Genomic DNA, 19,031 nt, shown 5'->3' on the forward strand with positions numbered 1-19,031 from the left:
TTTCCAGCATCTGCAGATTTCATCGTGTAAGTGTAGTTATATCATCTTTCCAGAACGTTAACAGTACTCAAACACATACACATGGCATTTATTTCACCAAGGTGATTTCAGAAAGCAACATTTTATTTTTTAAGCACATGATGGTACCTATACATAAGTTTATTATATACATGTTTAATTTTTATCACTTTAAAAACTTTACAGCAATTGTGCCATTCCTTCAATGGCAAGGTTACTAATTTCCTCCCTATTGCTAGGGTATAGACAATTCAAGTGGAACCAAATTAGCTTGAACTGCTTAGGAAGTTCAAAGGGCAGTTAAGAATCAACTATGTGGATGTGTTTACAGTCATACATGGGCTAGAGCTGGTAATGACAGAGGCAGCTGAAAGATCTGGTTACTTGTCACAGAAAGCAAGCCCTGTGAGGATTCTAGGTTTACTTAAGTACAGTCTTGTGTATACCACTATATATACACACTCAGTGGCCACTTTATTAGCACAACTGGCAATTAATGCAAATATCTAATCAGCCAATCATGTGGCAGCAACTTAATCCATTCAAACATGCAGAAATGATCAAGAGGCTCAGTTATTGTTCAGACCAAGCATCAGGGGGACAGTGATCACTGCTCCCTGACCTTTAGCATTATCATGGAAAAGAATAGAATCAGAGAGGACAGGAAAATTTTTGATTGGGGAAGGGCAAATTATGAGGCTATAAGGCTAGAACTTGCGGGTGTGAATTGGGATGATGATTTTGCAGGGAAATATACTATGGACAGGTGGTCGATGTTTAAGGATCTCTTGCAGGATGTTAGGGATAAATTTGTCCCGGTGAGGAAGATAAAGAATGGTAGGGTGAAGGAACCATGGGTGACAAGTGAAGTGGAAAATCTAGTCAGGTGGAAGAAGGCAGCATACATGAGGTTTAGGAAGCAAGGATCAGATGGGTCTATTGAGGAATATAGGGTAGCAAGAAAGGAGCTTAAGAAGGGGCTGAGAAGAGCATGAAGGGGGCATGAGAAGGCCTTGGCGAGTAGGGTAAAGGAAAACCCCAAGGCATTCTTCAATTATGTGAAGAACAAAAGGATGACAGGAGTAAAGGTAGGACCGATTAGAGATAAAAGTGGGAAGATGTGCCTGGAGGCTGTGGAAGTGAGCGAGGTCCTCAATGAATACTTCTTTTCGGTATTCACCACTGAGAGGGAACTTGATGAGGGTGAGGACAATATGAGTGAGGTTAATGTTCTGGAGCATGTTGATATTAAGGGAGAGGAGGTGTTGGAGTTGTTAAAATACATTAGGACGGATAAGTCCCCGGGGCCTGACGGAATATTCCCCAGGCTGCTCCACGAGGCAAGGGAAGAGATTGCTAAACCTCTGGCTAGGATCTTTATGTCCTCATTGTCCACGGGAATGGTAACGGAGGATTGGAGGGAGGCGAATGTTGTCCCCTTGTTCAAAACAGATAGTAGGGATAGTCCAGGTAATTATAGACCAGTGAGCCTTACATCTGTGGTGGGAAAGCTGTTGGAAAAGGTTCTTAAAGATAGGATCTATGGGCATTTAGAGAATCATGGTCTGCTCAGGGACATTCAGCATAACTTTGTGAAGGGCAGATCGTGCCTAACAAGCCTGATTGAGTTCTTTGAGGAAGTGACCAGGCATATAGATGTGGGTAGTGCAGTGGATGTGATGTACATGGATTTTAGTAAGGCATTTGAAAAGGTTCCACACGGTAGGCTTATTCAGAAAGTCAGAAGGCATGGGATCCAGGGAAGTTTGGCCAGGTGGATTCAGAATTGGCTTGCCTGCAGAAGGCAGAGGGTTGTGGTGGAGGGAGTACATTCAGATTGGAGGGTTGTGACTAGTGGTGTCCCACAAGGATCTGTTCTGGGACCTCTACTTTTTGTGATTTTTATTAACGACCTGGATGTGGGGGTAGAAGGGTGGGTTGGCAAGTTTGCAGATGACACAAAGGTTGGTGGTGTTGTAGATAGTGTAGAAGATTGTCAAAGATCGCAAAGAGACATTGATAGGATGAAGAAGTGGGCTGAGAAGTGGCAGATGGAGTTCAACCCGGAGAAGTGTGAGGTGGTACAGTTTGGAAGGACGAACTCCAAGGCAGGGTACAAAGTAAATGGCAGGATACTTGGTAGTGTGGAGGAGCAGAGGGATCTGGGGGTACATGTCCACAGATCCCTGAAAGTTGCCTCACAGGTAGATAGGGTAGTTAAGAAAGTTTATGGGGTGTTAGCTTTCATAAGTCAAGGGATAGAGTTTAAGAGACGCAATGTAATGATGCAGCTCTATAAAACTCTAGTTAGGCCACACTTGGAGTACTGTGTCCAGTTCTGGTCGCCTCAGTATAGGACGGATGTGGAAGCATTGGAAAGGGTACAGAGGAGATTTACCAGGATGCTGCCTGGTTTAGAGAGTATGGATTATGATCAGAGATTAAGGGAGCTAGGGCTTTACTCTTTGGAGAGAAGGGGGATGAGAGGAGACATGATAGAGGTGTACAAGATATTAAGAGGAATAGACAGAGTGGACAGCCAGTGCCACTTCCCCAGGGCACCACTGCTCAGTACAAGAGGATATGGCTTTAAGGTAAGGGGAGGGAAGTTCAAGGGGGATATTAGAGGAAGGTTTTTCACTCAGAGAGTGGTTGGGTCGTGGAATGCACTGCCTGAGTCGGTGGTGGAGGCAGATACACTAGTGAAGTTTAAGAGATTACTAGACAGGTATATGGAGGAATTTAAGGTGGGGGGTTATATGGGAGGCAGGGTTTGAGGGTCGGCACAACATTGTGGGCCGAAGGGCCTGTAATATGCTGTACTATTCTATGTTCTATGTTAAAACTGCTCACAATACTCCAAGAGAAGCCTCACCAGTGCCTTATAAAGCCCGAGCATTATATTCTTGCTTTTATGATCTGATCCTCTCAAAATGAATGTTAACATTGCTTTTGACTTCCTCACCACTCACCCTACCTGCAAATTAACCTTTTGGGAATCCTGCACAGGACTCCCAAGTCCCTTTGCACCTCAGATTTTTAAATGTTCTCTCCATTTAGAAAGTCTACACTTTTATTCCTTCTAACAAAGTGCATAACTATACGATTCCTGACACTGTATTCCATTTCCCACATTTTACTCATTCTCCTAATCTGTCTAAGTCATTCTGTAGCCTTTCTGCTTCCTCAACACTACCTGCCCCCTCCACCTATCTTCATATCATTTGCAAACTTGGCCACAAAGCCATCAACTCTATCATCTAAATCATTGAAATATAACGTAAAAAGAACTAGTCCCAACACAGACCCTTGTGGAACACCACTAGTCACCAGCAGCCAACTAGAAAAGGCTCCCTTTATTCCTACTTTTTATCTCCTGCCAATCAGCCAATGCTCTATCCATGCTAGTTTTTCCTGTAGTTCCATGGGCTCTTATTTTGTTAAACAGCCTCATGTGTGACACCTTGTCAAAGGCCTTTTGAAAATCCAACCACATATGCACCATCTCTCCTTTATCTATCCTGCTTGTTATTTCTTCAATGCATTCTAAAAGTTTTGTCAAGCAAAATTTTCCCTTAAGAAAAGCATGCTGACTTCAGCCTATTTAATCAAATGCCTCCAAGTATCTCAAAATCACATCCCTAACAATCGACTCCAACATCTTCCCAAACCTCTGAGGTCACACTAACTGGCCTATAATTTCCTTACTTCTGCCTCTTCCTACTTGAAGGGTGGAGTGACATTTCCTCTGGAACCACAACAGAATCTATTGATCCTTGAAAGATCATTACTAATGCCTCCACAATCTCTCCAGCCACCTCTTTCAGAACCCTGGAGGTGTAGTCCATCTGGTCCAAGTGACTTGTCTACCTTTAGACCTTTCAGTTTCCCAAGCACCTTCTCCCTAGTAATGGCAACTTCACTCACTTCTGTCCCCTGGTGTCTTCCATAGTGAAGACTGAGGCAAAAAACCTACTCACTTCATCCACCATTTTGTTGCCTCCCCCCCCCCCCCATTTACTATCTCTCTAGCATCACTGACTTTCCTTTGTCTAACCTGCTTGTTTCCTCAAAGGAATTCTAACAGGTATATACCTCCCACTTAAATTTCCAGCACATAGTAGCCGCTCTTATTGTTGGGGCATGTGGGTGGAAGGAATTGGCTCAAGCTAGCGCCTCAGAAATCATTTGCATAAATGAGTGGACAGCCAGTGCCACTTCCCCAGGGCACCACTGCTCAGTACAAGAGGACATGGCTTTAAGGTAAGGGGAGGGAAGTTCAAGGGGGATATTAGAGGAAGGTTTTTCACTCAGAGAGTGGTTGGGTCGTGGAATGCACTGCCTGAGTCAGTGGTGGAGGCAGATACACTAGTGAAGTTTAAGAGATTACTAGACAGGTATATGGAGGAATTTAAGGTGGGGGGTTATATGGGAGGCAGGGTTTGAGGGTTGGCACAACATTGTGGGCTGAAGGGCCTGTAATATGCTGTACTATTCTATGTTCTATGTTAAAACTGCTCACAATACTCCAAGAGAAGCCTCACCAGTGCCTTATAAAGCCCGAGCATTATATTCTTGCTTTTATAATCTAATCCTCTCAAAATGAATGTTAACACTGCTTTTGACTTCCTCACCACTCACCCTACCTGCAAATTAACCTTTTGGGAATCCTGCTAGCGCCTAAGAAATCATTGCATAAATGTGTTTAGACAGTCACCTTGCTACTAATCCACTTGAAATCAAATACCTCAGATTAGTCTTTTGTTGTGCATATTAACTGCTGGAAATGGGAGAGTCTCATGCCTAAACAAGTGTAGTTACAAAGGGTCTTGGCCCGAAACATCGACAGTGCTTCTTCCTATAGATGCTGCCTAGCTTGCTGCGTTCTACCAGCATTTTGTGTAGATAGATAGATAGATAGATACTTTATTCATCCCCATGGGGAAATTCAACTTTTTTCCAATGTCCCATACACTTGTTGTAGCAAAACTAATTACATACAATACTTAACTCAGTAAAAAAAATATGATATGCACCTATATAATAAGCAATATGATATGTTGCTTGAATTTCCAGCATCTGCAGATTTCATCGTGTAAGTGTAGTTATATCATCTTTCCAGAACGTTAACAGTACTCAAACACATACACATGGCATTTATTTCACCAAGGTGATTTCAGAAAGCAACATTTTATTTTTTAAGCACATGATGGTACCTATACATAAGTTTATTATATACATGTTTAATTTTTATCACTTTAAAAACTTTACAGCAATTGTGCCATTCCTTCAATGGCAAGGTTACTAATTTCCTCCCTATTGCTAGGGTATAGACAATTCAAGTGGAACCAAATTAGCTTGAACTGCTTAGGAAGTTCAAAGGGCAGTTAAGAATCAACTATGTGGATGTGTTTACAGTCATACATGGGCTAGAGCTGGTAATGACAGAGGCAGCTGAAAGATCTGGTTACTTGTCACAGAAAGCAAGCCCTGTGAGGATTCTAGGTTTACTTAAGTACAGTCTTGTGTATACCACTATATATACACACTCAGTGGCCACTTTATTAGCACAACTGGCAATTAATGCAAATATCTAATCAGTCAATCATATGGCAGCAACTTAATCCATTCAAACATGCAGAAATGATCAAAAGGGTCAGTTATTGTTCACACCAAACATCAGAATGGGGAAGAAATATGATCTAAGTTACTTTGACCATGGAATGACTATTGGTGCCAGAGAAAGAAGTTCAAGCATCTGAGAAACAGCTGATCTCCTTGGATTTTTACACACATTAGTCTCAAGAGAAGGGGTTCCCAACCTGTGTTCCATATAGCCTTTGGTTAATGGTAAGGTTCCATGGCATTAAAAAAGGTTGGGAACCCCTGCACTAGGGTTTACAGAGAATACGAGAAACAAAAATCATACAGTGAGCACAGTCTGTGTGAGAAAATGCCTTGTTAATGAGAGTTCAAAGAATGGCCTGACGGGTTCAAGCTGACAGGAAGGCAACAGTAACTCAAATAAACACAATCTACAACAGTGGTGTGCAGAAGAACATCTTTGAATACACAAGACATCGAACCTTGAAGGGGCTACAGCAGCAGAAGACCAAACTGGGTTCTACTCCTACATAATAAAGTGCCACTGTGTGTATATATCATGTCTTGCCTAATATGCTCAGTAGGACAGCATGGTCACACAGCATTTAGTATTGCTGGCTCACAGTTCTAGTAATCTAGCTTTGATCCCATTCTCTAGTGCTGCCATGTGGAGCTTATGTATTGTCCCTGTGACCACCTTGCAGTACCTGGGGAAATCAGTTTTGTCCCATATCAGGCATGCTGGTTGATAGGTTCATTGTGGGCAAGTTGTATTATTGGCACAGGAATGGGTAGCGAAATTTGCGGACTGCCCCAAGCATATTATCAATGTACATGTGATAAATAAATCTGAACTTGTAAACTGCCCCTATTTGTAGACATGGTGAGGGAAGCAATAAAAGACAATATCTTACAAAGGAATAAAAAGATGAAATGGAATTAATTAGAGCAGACGTAGGCACAATGAGCCAAATGGCAGCCTCCCATATAATAATGAAATATGAGAATAAGTTTAATAAGCAATGTTATTAATGAGCTCCTTTGGAACATGTTAAATAGTTGATGAAAGTACAAACTAATAAACCTTGCTTCACAGATTACATGCCACAGTGAACAGGTATGAGTTACTTCACACAAAAGACTACAGGAGGAACTCAGTAGGTAGGGCAACATCTATGGAGTCCCAGTGAAAGGTTTCAGCATGAAATATTGGCTCTTTATTCCTCTCCATAGATGTTTCATGACCTGCTGAGTTACTCAAGCACTTTGTGTTTGTGTTACTCTGGCTTTCCAACATCGGCAGAAGCTCTTGTGTTTATTTCATTTCCCTAAGTGATATCAATGACCTCAGAATTACATAGAGCCCTTGGAAGTCATCCAATCAGATTTTAACAAGCTGTTATTGATGTAGGCAGGAAAATATTGAGAAAAATAAAACAAGAAACATAAAGGTATATTTACAGAGATGGGTGGAAGGGCAAAGAGAAACAATAGGACACAGAACTTGGAAGAAATATAAACTTACCACCCAGTAATTAGCTTTTCCCAGTAAAAAATCAAGTAGTAATAGAGTATTGGTACATTATTTGTGGAATCAGGAGACTGCTTAGCCAAGGAGATAAGTTAGCACTTCTGTAGGCAACAACAGTAGCTTGGCAGTTAGCATGACACTATTACAGCTAGGGGCATCAGGGTTCGAAGCTCAATTCCAATGTCGTTTGTAAAGAGTTTGTACGTTCCTCCACGTGAATGCTCCGGTTTTCTCTCATATTCTAAAGATATATATATCAGTTAGTAGGTTAAATGGTCATTGTAACTGGCTCTGTGATTATGCTAGGGTTAAATAGGTGGGTTGCTGGGTGGTGTGGCCCATTGGGCCAGAAGGATCTGTTCTGCATTGTTTCTCTAAAATAAAAATAAAAATGAAGCTTATTTTTGAGATTACCAAACACAATAGTTTATTCTATACAAAACGTACAAATAATCTGGTAGCTAATGTGAATGGTATGCACTAAACATCTGAAGCATACCAGTCACAATTCTGTTATTCTCCCAGCAGAGCTTGGTTTTCTCTATATACAAATGTTTCAGCCTCTTCTTCATCTAAAAGTTCATTCAGTGAGGTCACACAGCAGTCATGTTCTCTTAGCATCTCAGGGTGTGAAGCAGAAACCTGCTCAATGCGAACTGAGCGTCGGACCGGGGTTAGAAACTTCAGATCTTGCTGACCTGTTGATCGGATTCTTCTCATAGATTCATTCATTCTGCAAAGGGATGCAATATGTGAGTTTAAAAAACGTGTCACTTCTTTGATTTCGCTCTTTGCAGGAACTGGTAAGATGGAAAGCCCCAAAACAAGACGCTGTAGGTGGATCATGTCAAAATGACATACTAGATAGCTAAATTAATAATACCGACAGAACATGTAGGGAGCATCAGTACAGAAGCACACCATCCTCCACCTGGCCCAATTAAAAAAATAAATGTTTGGTAAGCACTTTCTGTAATCTGAAGGCTTTACAGTTATTTACTTATGACAACCAATGTGTAAGTGCCATGCAAGGCATCACAAACAATAACAACTCAGGAACAGGAAATATGTCCATTCTTTGAGAAACTGACAACCAATTATTTTTATCATAATTTTTCTGATTACTCAAAATACTTGATAAAGTAAGAGCTTGGTAACTATTTAAGAATTCCAGAATGGTTTGGAAAACTTTCAAAAATAAAAAAAATTACAAAACCCTTTTGATTGTTTTGGTAAGAAGCCAGGTTTAATCAACCACAGGATTTCTTGCTGCTCTGTGATAATTTGTAGTGCTGCATTACTTCTCGGAATTTACACAGGGACAAGTAACGTCAGCATAGGGTCTCACTTCTGACAACAAGCTGAGGTAAATCAAATCTGAAAATACTCTAAAAGTTTATTGGCCAGGACAGATGTATCCGCTGCTGATTCCAAAATCAGTCTGGTTTAGTGGTATTGCTTGAGTGATAGTAGCCAGAACAGTAGATCATAGTTCTTTGAGTTTTACTGTGGTTCTCTTGCATCTGATTCTAATTCTCCTCTTACCCTTGCACCCTATCCACCCCCCTCCCCGTAGAAGACAGAACCTTCAATGTTATAGTATTCATCATCATGTGCTGTATCGTATCCTTATGTAGAGACATGTCTTCACCCGCCACCAAAAGGGTACATCACTAACTCTGAACTAGATTATATGCTCAAATCTCGAATGAGATTGACATTTGAATTAATGATTTTAAGCCACACTTCCTATGTAAATATTTTTATCTCACGCAACACAAGTCAGTATTTTGTAATAAGTCATCTCTGCGGTTTAAATGTTCTTGATATATTTAGATCACTGTTAAATATTTATTAATGTTAAAATGAGCTGCATCAGTTACCTATACCAATTATGCCCTTTCGTTCAGAGAATAAAATGCTCACCTTTAGCATCTTTGCTATACTTTCCTCCAGTCACCTTAAAATTATGACTCCTCATTTAGCCATTTCTGCCCAGGGGAAAAGGTCTCTGGCTATGCTCCCTCTCCATGTTTATAATTTCATATCGTGTTTCATTGATATACAGCCTCCTGTGTATCAGTGAGACCTGACGTAGATTGGGAGACCGCTTCATTGAGCACCTTCGCTCCAACTGGGTGGCCACACATTTCAATTCTGCTTCCTATTCCGACATGTCAGTCTTCGTCTACTGCCATGGTGAGGTCACACTCAGGGTGGAGGAGCAACAACTTATATTCCATCTAGGTAGAATCCAAACTGATGGCATGGACATCGATTTCTTGAACTTCTGGTAATTGTTCCCCCTCCTCCCCTTCACCATTCCCCATTCTTGTTTCCCTCTCACACTTTCTCTTCTTACCTGCCCATTACCTCCGTCTGGTGCTCTTCCCCCTTCCCTTTCCTCCATGGTTTTCTGTCCTCTCCTGTCAGATTCCCCCTTCTCCAGCCCTTTATCACTTTCACCAATCAACTTCCCAGCTCCTTACTTCACTCCGTCCCCCTCTTCTGGTTTCACCTATCACTTACCACCTTCTTCCTCCGCTCCCCCCACCTACCTACTATGACTCTTACTCTTACCCTTCCTTTCCAGTCCCAAAGAAGTGTCTCAGCCCGAAACTTTGACTATTTATTTCCATCCATAGATGCTGCCTGACCTGCTGAGCTCCTCCAGCACGTTGTGTGTATTGCTCATAACATATATTCTTCTATCAAGTTCACGCTATCCGAGGCAAGCTACCAAAGTCAGCTTGATAATAAGAGTCAAATGCGTGGTTGTGCATCTGTTTTTCTGATTGGAAGCCTGTGACCAGTGGAATATCATAAAGGTTGGTCCTGGGACCCGTGATGTTAGTGATTAACAACTTGTATGAGAATGTAGAGGTATAACTAGTGTCATTTGCAAACTGTGTTGTAATCACTGAGGATTGTCTTAGGCTACCATGGCATTGATCAGCTGGAAAGTTGGGCAGAATACTGGCACACCTGGAGGGCTATATGCAGATCTGGTTACCACACTTTGTAAAAAGGATGTGATTGCATTAAAGAGTTTACCAAGGAGACTTAATCAGGGCATTCCTGGGATTGTAGCATTTAAGTTACAAGGGGAGATTGGATAGGCTGGGGCATAAGTAGCCAAGCAATAACAGGTATACAAATTTAGGAAGGGAATAGATAGGGTTTATCTTTCTCCCCATGGTAGGGTGTGTCAAAACAAGAGGGCAAAGGAATAAGGATAAGGTAGAAGGCTTAGTGGAGATTCAAGGGGAATTTTCACCCCCTCCCCTCAACAAAGTGGCTGGCATCTACAATTCACTGCCTGACACGGTGGTGAAGGCGGGTATCCTCACAACCTTTAAGCAGCATGTAGACAGTTGAATTGTCAACATATGGAAGGCTACAAATGCAAGTACAAGGGATCAATAGAGAGAAGTACATTGGTTGGCTCTCTTGCTTCTTTTCACTTTCATCAGTGGAAGTGGGTTGATTCTAAAGCCTTACCTGAGCACTTGAGGTGTTGCAGTAATTCTGTATTTGATCACGGATGAACCACGCTCATCTGTTTTGCCACACAAAAGCCTCACTTTTGTACAAGGTGTGACAACTGCAGTCTCTTCAAAACTTTCTGTTTTAGTATCTTCCTTTTCTGCCAGAATATAAACACAGGCAAAACTGGGAATGATTTGGATGAAGGAATTGATGGCTTTGTGGCCAAGTCTGCAGAAGGACTTAACAGATTGGGGGAACAACAACCTCTGTCACTTCAGTTGCCTTACATTTAGAAAGAGTTGGCACACTTCACAGATCAAAACATGGGTAAAAGGTGGAAGTGTCAAATGCCAGAGGGCACAGATTTAAGGGGATCTGCGAGGCAATTTTATTTTACATGAAGAATAGGCATCTGGAATACACCACCAGGAGAGATGGTAGAAGCAGATGCGAGAGGAATATTTAAAAGGAATTTAGACAAATAGGGAGCAAATACAGAGTGGCAAATCACTTCTGTAGAAAAATTTGCCAAGAACAACGATGGTCATGGAAGACCATGATCGCCTACACCATACAACATGGCACGTAATGATGATGAGGGAATGGAGGGATGCAGACCACATGCACTCTGCTGGGATTAATTTGCATCAAGGTTGGCACAGGCTTAGCCGGCTGACCAAGAATAGAGTTCCATTTTTGGTGATGTCTTCAGGACTTAGTTTTGGTAAAAAAATATTTTCAACAATGAAAAATCCTTTTTTGGATAGAGTCTGGAATTTACTATTAGAGGTGTTTGAAACAAAATCAGTAAGCACTTGGAAATTGGAAATGCACTTCAATAAATAATTGGCATGGGTATGGGTCAAAAGCAGAGAAATGGAACTTACAAAATTGCTCTGCTGGGATCTGGCAAAACCACATTAGGTCAAGTGTGTCTTAATTCTACAATTCTTTATCACAGCATATCATAAATGAAGTTATTCCATCCAAAATAGAACAGATTAAGACTGCTATCTTCAAAATCATTTGTATTATGTATTGCATTGAACTGCTACTGCTAAATTAACAAATTTCACGTCACATGCCAGTGATAATAAACCCGATTCTGATTTGTAGTATTTAGGTTCTTAGGTATCTCCACAGAGGAGAGTGTTAATAATAAGGATTTGATTTCCCTTTGCCCATTAGATTCTGTGTTCATGAAATTTATTTTGCAACAGCATTGTAAAACAGTATTTCGGTAGGAATAATCAAAATAGGACATACTTGGTAAATGGTAGGGCATTGAGGAATGCAGTAGAACAGAGTGATCGAGGAATAATGGTACATAGTTCCCTGAAGGTAGAATCTCAGGTGGACAGGGTGGTGAAGAAAGCTTTTGGTATGCTGGCCTTTATAAATCAGAGCATTGAGTATAGGAGTTGGGATGTAATGTTAAAATTGTACAAGGCATTGGTGAGGCCAAATTTGGAGTACTGTGTACAGTTCTGGTCACCAAATTATAGGAAAGATGTCAACAAAATAGAGAGAGTACAGAGGAGATTTACTAGAATGTTACCTGGGTTTCAGCACATAAGTTACAGAGAAAGGTTGAACAAGTTAGGTCTTTATTCTTTGGAGTGTAGAAGGTTGAGGGGGGACTTGATAGAGGTATTTAAAATTATGAAGGGGATAGATAGAGTTGACGTGGATAGGCTTTTTCCATTGAGAGTAGGGGAGATTCAAACAAGAGGACATGAGTTGAGAGTTAAGGGGCAAAAGTTTAGGGGTAATACGAGGGGGAACTTCTTTACTCAGAGAGTGGTAGCTGTGTGGAACAAGCTTCCAGTAGAATTGGTAGAGGCAGGTTCAATTTTGTCATTTAAAAAAAATTGGATAGGTATATGGACAGGAAAGGAATGGAGGGTTATGGGTTGAGTGCAGGTCGGTGGGACTAGGTGAGAGTAAGCGTTCGGCACGGACTAGAAGGGTCAAGATGGCCTGTGTTCTGTGCTGCAATTGTTATATGGTTATATAATGGGGAAAGAAGTGGCAAATGGAATGTAATATAGGAAACTGCATATTTATGCATTTTGACAGAAGGAATAAAAGGTGGACAATTTTGTAAATGGGGAGAAAATTCAAAAAACAGAGATGCAGAGGGACTTGAGAGTCCTTTTGCATAATTCCCTAAAGTTCAACTTGCAGGTAGAGTCGGTGTTAAGAAAGACAAATGCAATGTTAGCATTTGTTTTGTGAGGACAAGAATACAAAAGCAAGGATGTAATTTTGAAGCTTTACAAGGCATTTGTCAGACGACACCTGGAGTATTAATTGCAGTTTTGGGCCCCCTATCTAAGAAATGATGCGCTGGCATAGGACAGTCCAGAGAAGGTACCTGAGAATTACCTCAGGAATGAAAGGGTTAATATGAGGAGAGCTTGATGGCTCTGGTCCTGCACTCACTGGAGTTTAGAAAAATGAGGTGGTATGTCATTGAAACCTATTGAATATTGAAAGGTTTGGATAGAGTGGATGTGGAGACGATATTTCCTATAGTGGGGGGAAGTCTAGAATCAGAGAGCACAGCCTCAGAATTCAGCGATGTCCACTTAGAAGAGATGAGGAAAATTTTCTTCAGCCAGAGGTTGGTGAATCTGTGGAATTCATTGCCACAGATAGCTGTGCAGTCCAAGTCAATGGGTATATTTAAGCCAGAGGTTCGTAGGTTCTTGATTAATCAGGGTGTCAAATGTTATGTGGAGAAGACAAGGAAATGGGGTTGAGAGGGATAATAAATCAGCCATGATGGAATGGCAGAGCAGACTCAATGGCCGATTGGCCTAATTCTGCTCCAAGGTCATATAGTCTATAGTCTTAAGATTAAGATGCAGAAAATTCCTGGTGAATTGACCGCTTGGATTCAGAACTGGCTAGCCTATAGAAGACACAGGGTAGTGGTTGAAAGGACTTATTCTAGCTAGATGTTTTTGATCAGTGATGATCTGCAGATGTTGATGAGAAGAGGGACTTGGGGGCCCATGTTCATATCTCCCTGTAAGTGCTTACAGAAGTTGATGGGGTGGAAGAAGGCACCTTAAATGCTTGCCTTTATTAGTTGAGGCATTGAGTTCAAAAATCAGGAAGTTATGTGGCAGCTTTATAGGACTCTAGTTCAACTGTATCTGGGGTATTGCACGCCCTTACTAATCACAAACCTATCAACATCTGTTTTAAATACGTATAGTGGATTCCAGTTAACTGGGCCATTAGTTAATCAGGGCAGCCACTTATTTGGGACAACACTTAAAAAACAAACTAATGAAGAAAATTTCTTCAGGATTTTCCTCGTTTATTTAGGACACTATATTGCTTAATTGGGACAGGACACTTTTGCCAAACGTAGCCATTCTGCACTTCTGTAGCCATTAGACACGATACCGTGTTTAGAGTGAACAGTTTATAAATAGTGTCATTTTCATCTGTTTGTGTTCAAAAAGCAGTGATTTTTGTCACTGATAGGCAGTGAGAAATAAGTAGTAAGACAATTCAGAACAGTGGTTTAAGCATTCAGGCTTGGAGATGCCAGAAACGGCTGGGAGTGAAAATGAAATGGTTTCACTACTTCAATAAGTTATAAACTACAAAGAATTTTAAGGTATTGACAATCATCTTTAATGTTACAATGAAAATGAAGATTTGGTTGATACAACAGTTTCTAACTAGCGTCAGTCACATGCACTTGTGTGGCTATTAGACACAATACTGTACTTAAAGTGAACAGCTTTAAATAGTATCAGCTGTGTATGCTTGTGTTATGTTATTCATTTAGGCCAACCAATGCTGAATTTAAAAAAACCATTGATTTTTCACACTACTTCATGCAGGAAGGCAATGAAGGCAGCCCATTATCTGCACTAATGTTGTTCATTTATAGTCAATCAAATAAAAACAGTAGTGTACACTGTATGAATTCCTCTGATGATAAATGTAGGAACTAATACAAAATTTTATAGTATTGTAGTAATACTGGTAGTGTTCTATTTTGTTTCATTTTTTATTTAAATACGTAACTTGTTACTCAGTTAAATGGTGGTTTGTCTTTCTTAAACTATTTCCATGAAACTTCAAATAATTAGGGCAGCAACAAAATTGGGTCAAATGTACTAGCCCCAATTAACCAGAATCCACTGTATGCTCTATTTAATTATCAGAATGGAAAACCATGACCAACACAAATCTGCTTCAGAAAGTATGTTTTAAACAGTCCACACATACAACCACCTTTTGAACCTAGAATAATTAACTTCCCATGGGTACATTTCCAAATGTGACATCAGTAACAGCTGCAGAAAGCACTGTAAATACTCATGCAAGGCAGGCAACAGCTGCAGAAGCTCTGGTTAATTTCAGGATTATCAACCCAAACTGCTACCTCTGCTTTTTTTCTGCAAATGCTGCTTGACCACTGACAACTACCCATTTGACACACTTAAATAATTAGGCTACACAATAGAGGACGGGGGAAGCAACTACAGTCGGCCCTCCTTATCTGCGAATTCCACCAATCATGAATCGCGAAAACCCGGAAGTGCTCTTCCAGCACTTGTTGTTTGAGCATGTACAGACTTTTTTTCTTGTCATTATTCCCTAAACAATGCAGTATAACAACTATTTTACATAGCATTTACATTGTATTAGGTATTAAAAGTAATCTAGAGATGATTTAAAGTATACGGGAAGATGAGTGTGGGTTATCGTGGATCGGGATCAAAAAAAAAATCGGAAGTTCTCTTACTAAGCAAGTCGAAACAGGTACACAGGTATTATTTAGTGTCAGTTAGTCAAACGTTTGTCTTAGTATATAGTATATAATTTACCTTTCTATGCATATAAAACACTTAAGAACGTATGTTTCAGCACCGGGCTTCAGTTCGATCCAGTGACAGACCGCTTCCGATTGCGCTCTCCACCGTGCCGGGTTGATGTGGAGGATTGAAAACCCAAAACCCAATAATTAAACCACTGCATTGCTTAGTAATAATTGTAGCTTTCATCGTGGCAGGGCCTTTCCCACTTTATCCTTTAAAATTGTTCCGATCGTCAACTGACTGTAGCCTAACCCTTTTCCAATGACCGATGGCGTTTTACCTCTTCCCGATCGCTTTATTATTTCCACTTTATTTTTAATCGTGATCGTGATTATTTTCACGAACAGAAACACTGCGGATTCAGAACTCCACAGCACTGAGACAGGTTAAATAAGGTCTGGGGTTCCGCTGGGTCCTAAAGTTCACCGCATTGAGACAGGTTGAATAAGGGACTTGAGCATCCGCGAATTTTGGTATCCACGAGGGGTCCCGGAACCAATCCCTCGCGGATAAGGAGGGCCGACTGTACACAAAATGCTAGAGGAACTCAGCAGACCAGGCAGCATCTATGGAAAAGAATAGAAAAGATAACGTTTTGGGCCAAGACCCTTCATCAGTCCTGAGGCCTGCTGAGTTCTTCCAGTATTTTGTGTGTGTTGCTTGGATTTCCGGCATTTACAGATTTTCTCGTGCAAGTTAAACTTGGTTCTATCCTCATTCACTATCCAGTTGAATTTGTGAACAAGCATTGCCAAATGCAGGTGGGAATAGAAACCTAGCACCTCTTTAATCCAGTGATAGAGATAAGAGTACAAGTCCAAGATGGTCCACAAGGCCATAAGATATAGGAGCAGAACTAAGTCATTTGGCCCATTGAATCCACTCTGCCATTTCATCATGGCTGGTCCATTTTCCCTCTCAGCTCCAATCTCCTGCCTTCTTCCCATACCCCTTCAAGCCCTGACCAATCAAGAATCTATCAACCTCTCTCTTGCATATACATAAAGACGTGAGCTCCACAGCCAGCTGTGGCAATGAATTCCACAGATTCACCAATCTCTGGCTGAAGAACTTCTTCCTCATCTCTGTTCTAAATGGATGGCCCTCTATTCTGAGGATGTGCCTTCCAGTCCTAGATTCTCCCACCACAGGAAACATCCTCTCACATCCGCTCTATCAAGGCCTTTCAACATTCCATAGGTTTCAATTAGGTCACTCCTCATTCTTCTGAATTCCAGTGAAAACAGGCCCAGAGCCATCAAATGCTCTTCATATGACAATCCTTTCATTCTTGGTCAGCATGGAAAAACGTCAAATCAGGAACCACTCTGATCTAAATGGCTGAGTTTCATACTACTTTGGCGTGTGTGTGTGTGTGTGTGTGTGGGGGGGGGGGGGGTGGCAGTTGTAGAGTGATCCTAATTTAGAATATCAATCATGAACATACAGCATAAAACAGGAAGAAATCAATGCCTGAACAATCTGCTCTAACATACTAAAACAAAATCAGAATCTTAACCACAAAATGTGAAGAACCCTGGGTACAACATTATAGCTTCTTCACAAATTTAATTTATAAGTATTATTTCAATAAGATAGACAGAGTGCAGAGAAAATTTACAAGGATGTTGCCGGGACTTGAGAAACTGAGATATAGCGGAAAGGTTGAGTTGGTTAGGACATTATTCCCTACAGCATAGGAGTTGGAGGGGAGATTTGCTACAGGTATACAAAATTAGGAGGGGTACCGACAGGGTAAATGCAGGCAGGCTTTTTCCACTGAGGTTGGGTGAGACTAAAATTAGAGGTGATAGGTTAAGGGTGAAAGGTGAAATATTTAAGGGGAACCTAAGGTGGAAACTTCTTCACTCAAGAGTGGTGAGGGGGTGGAACATATTGCCAAGGTAAGTGGTGGACGTGAGTTTGATTTCAACATTTAAGAGAAATTTGGATAGATACATGGATAGGAGGGATATGGAGGGCTATGGTCCAGGTGCAGGTCAATGAGATTAGGCAGAATAGGTTGGCATGGACTAGATGGGCTGATGGGCCTGTATCTGTGCTGTACTGTTCTATGGTTCTAGGTACACCATTGAAAAACTTGAATTTCTTTGTTTAAGCGGCCTTGATGGTTTAAAACTGAGGACATTAGTTTAGCACAAGAACATCATTTAGACATAATTTTATAAAAAATCATTATAAATCTAAAGGAAATGCTTAAAGCTACAGATTTACCTGTACAGGCTGTGTGAGAGTTTGCATTTCTCATGATGGTTTCCACAAGTGCAGACCGCAGCTCTTCAACAGGCTATGAAAGAGTTAAGAGTTTCTCATTGCAAAAGACAAAACTTCAAAAATTTAAACCTGCTATTTTCAATAATTCAAATGCGTTTTAGTGTTTTCCCCAAATATTGTTACCTGTGCGCCACTGTGAACAGCCTTCTCAAAAAGGGCAATGACAGCCTCCATTGTGCCTGTTAATTCCAGCAGACGTGCTTGGCAAATCCAGTACTTGGCAAACTTTTCACCTTCTGGAACATTCTTCAGTGCTTCATATATGTGTTTAGGAGAGGAACCCTAGGGAAATCGAGGTTTCCAGTTAAAGACAATCGGAGAAGAGTGGACCTGAATAGTGATACAAGACTGCACTATCTATCCTAAAATCCAGCCAAAATCTGGTGAATTTATCAGTGATTGAACCCACTGATAGACAGTAACTGGTAAACAATTAAGTACAGTCAATTATTTTAAAGACCAATTTAGTTTACAAAAAAAGGAATGAAGTTGAGCAATCAGTTCTGCTACTTTGCAGCTAAATCAGAAGTACCAAGTGGATGTCAATAGAAGAATGAAGAAAACCCCTGCTCCAAATTCTTAACAGACTGTATTACTTTCTTAAAAGCAGCAGCACAGTAGCTTAGTTGGTTAGCACAATGCTTTACAGTACCAGTGATTCCCGCTGTTGCCTGTAAAGAGTTTACGCATTCTCCCTGTGACCGCTTGAGTTTCCTCTGGGTGCTCTGGTTTCCTCCCACAGACCAAAGACTGGTTGGTAGGTTAATTGGTCATTGTAAATTATCCTATAATTACTCTAAGATTAAATTAGGGGATTGCTGGGCAGTGTGGTTCGAGGGCTGGAAGATCCTGTATTTCAATAAATAATTGCATTTTACGCATTTACGACATTATTAATTTCAAGACAGTTTATCATTCTTCAGTACACAAGTGTAATGGACAAAACAATTACTGTTACTCTGGATCTGATGAAGTATTAACAAAACAATTAAAAATAAAACAAAAGATTAACTTCTATTTTATTAAAAGATTAAATTGTATGTACATAAAGTATTGATAGGTACAGAAGTGCCTGTACCCAAAGTGATTCTGGCACAGAAGACGATAAAGTAATGGTGATGGGGGTGTGTGGTGGGTGGAAGTGTTGACCAGCCTGACAGCATTGTGGAAGTAAATGTTTTTGAGTCCGGTGGTCCTCTTTTGGTAAGACCATAAGGTATAGGAGCAGAAGTAGGCCATTTAGC

At 40.8% G+C, this 19,031-nt stretch overlaps 1 protein-coding gene across 1 annotated transcript in view; it reads right to left on the reverse strand.

Annotated features, from left to right (window-relative positions):
• Positions 1–5,192: 5,192 nt before the first annotated feature.
• Positions 5,193–19,031, reverse strand: part of ckap2l (cytoskeleton associated protein 2-like) — a 42,881-nt gene continuing 29,042 nt past the window's right edge. Inside the window, exons 6-9 of the mRNA XM_073060348.1 lie at positions 17,911–18,069; positions 17,728–17,800; positions 10,655–10,799; positions 5,193–7,886 (exon numbers count right to left, since the gene is read on the reverse strand). Coding sequence (XP_072916449.1) covers positions 7,667–7,886; positions 10,655–10,799; positions 17,728–17,800; positions 17,911–18,069 — 597 coding nt within the window. The 3' untranslated portion in view covers positions 5,193–7,666. The remainder of the gene's footprint in view (positions 7,887–10,654; positions 10,800–17,727; positions 17,801–17,910; positions 18,070–19,031) is intronic.

Source organism: Hemitrygon akajei, chromosome 1 (assembly GCF_048418815.1).
Source record: "Hemitrygon akajei chromosome 1, sHemAka1.3, whole genome shotgun sequence".
NCBI lineage: Eukaryota > Metazoa > Chordata > Chondrichthyes > Myliobatiformes > Dasyatidae > Hemitrygon > Hemitrygon akajei.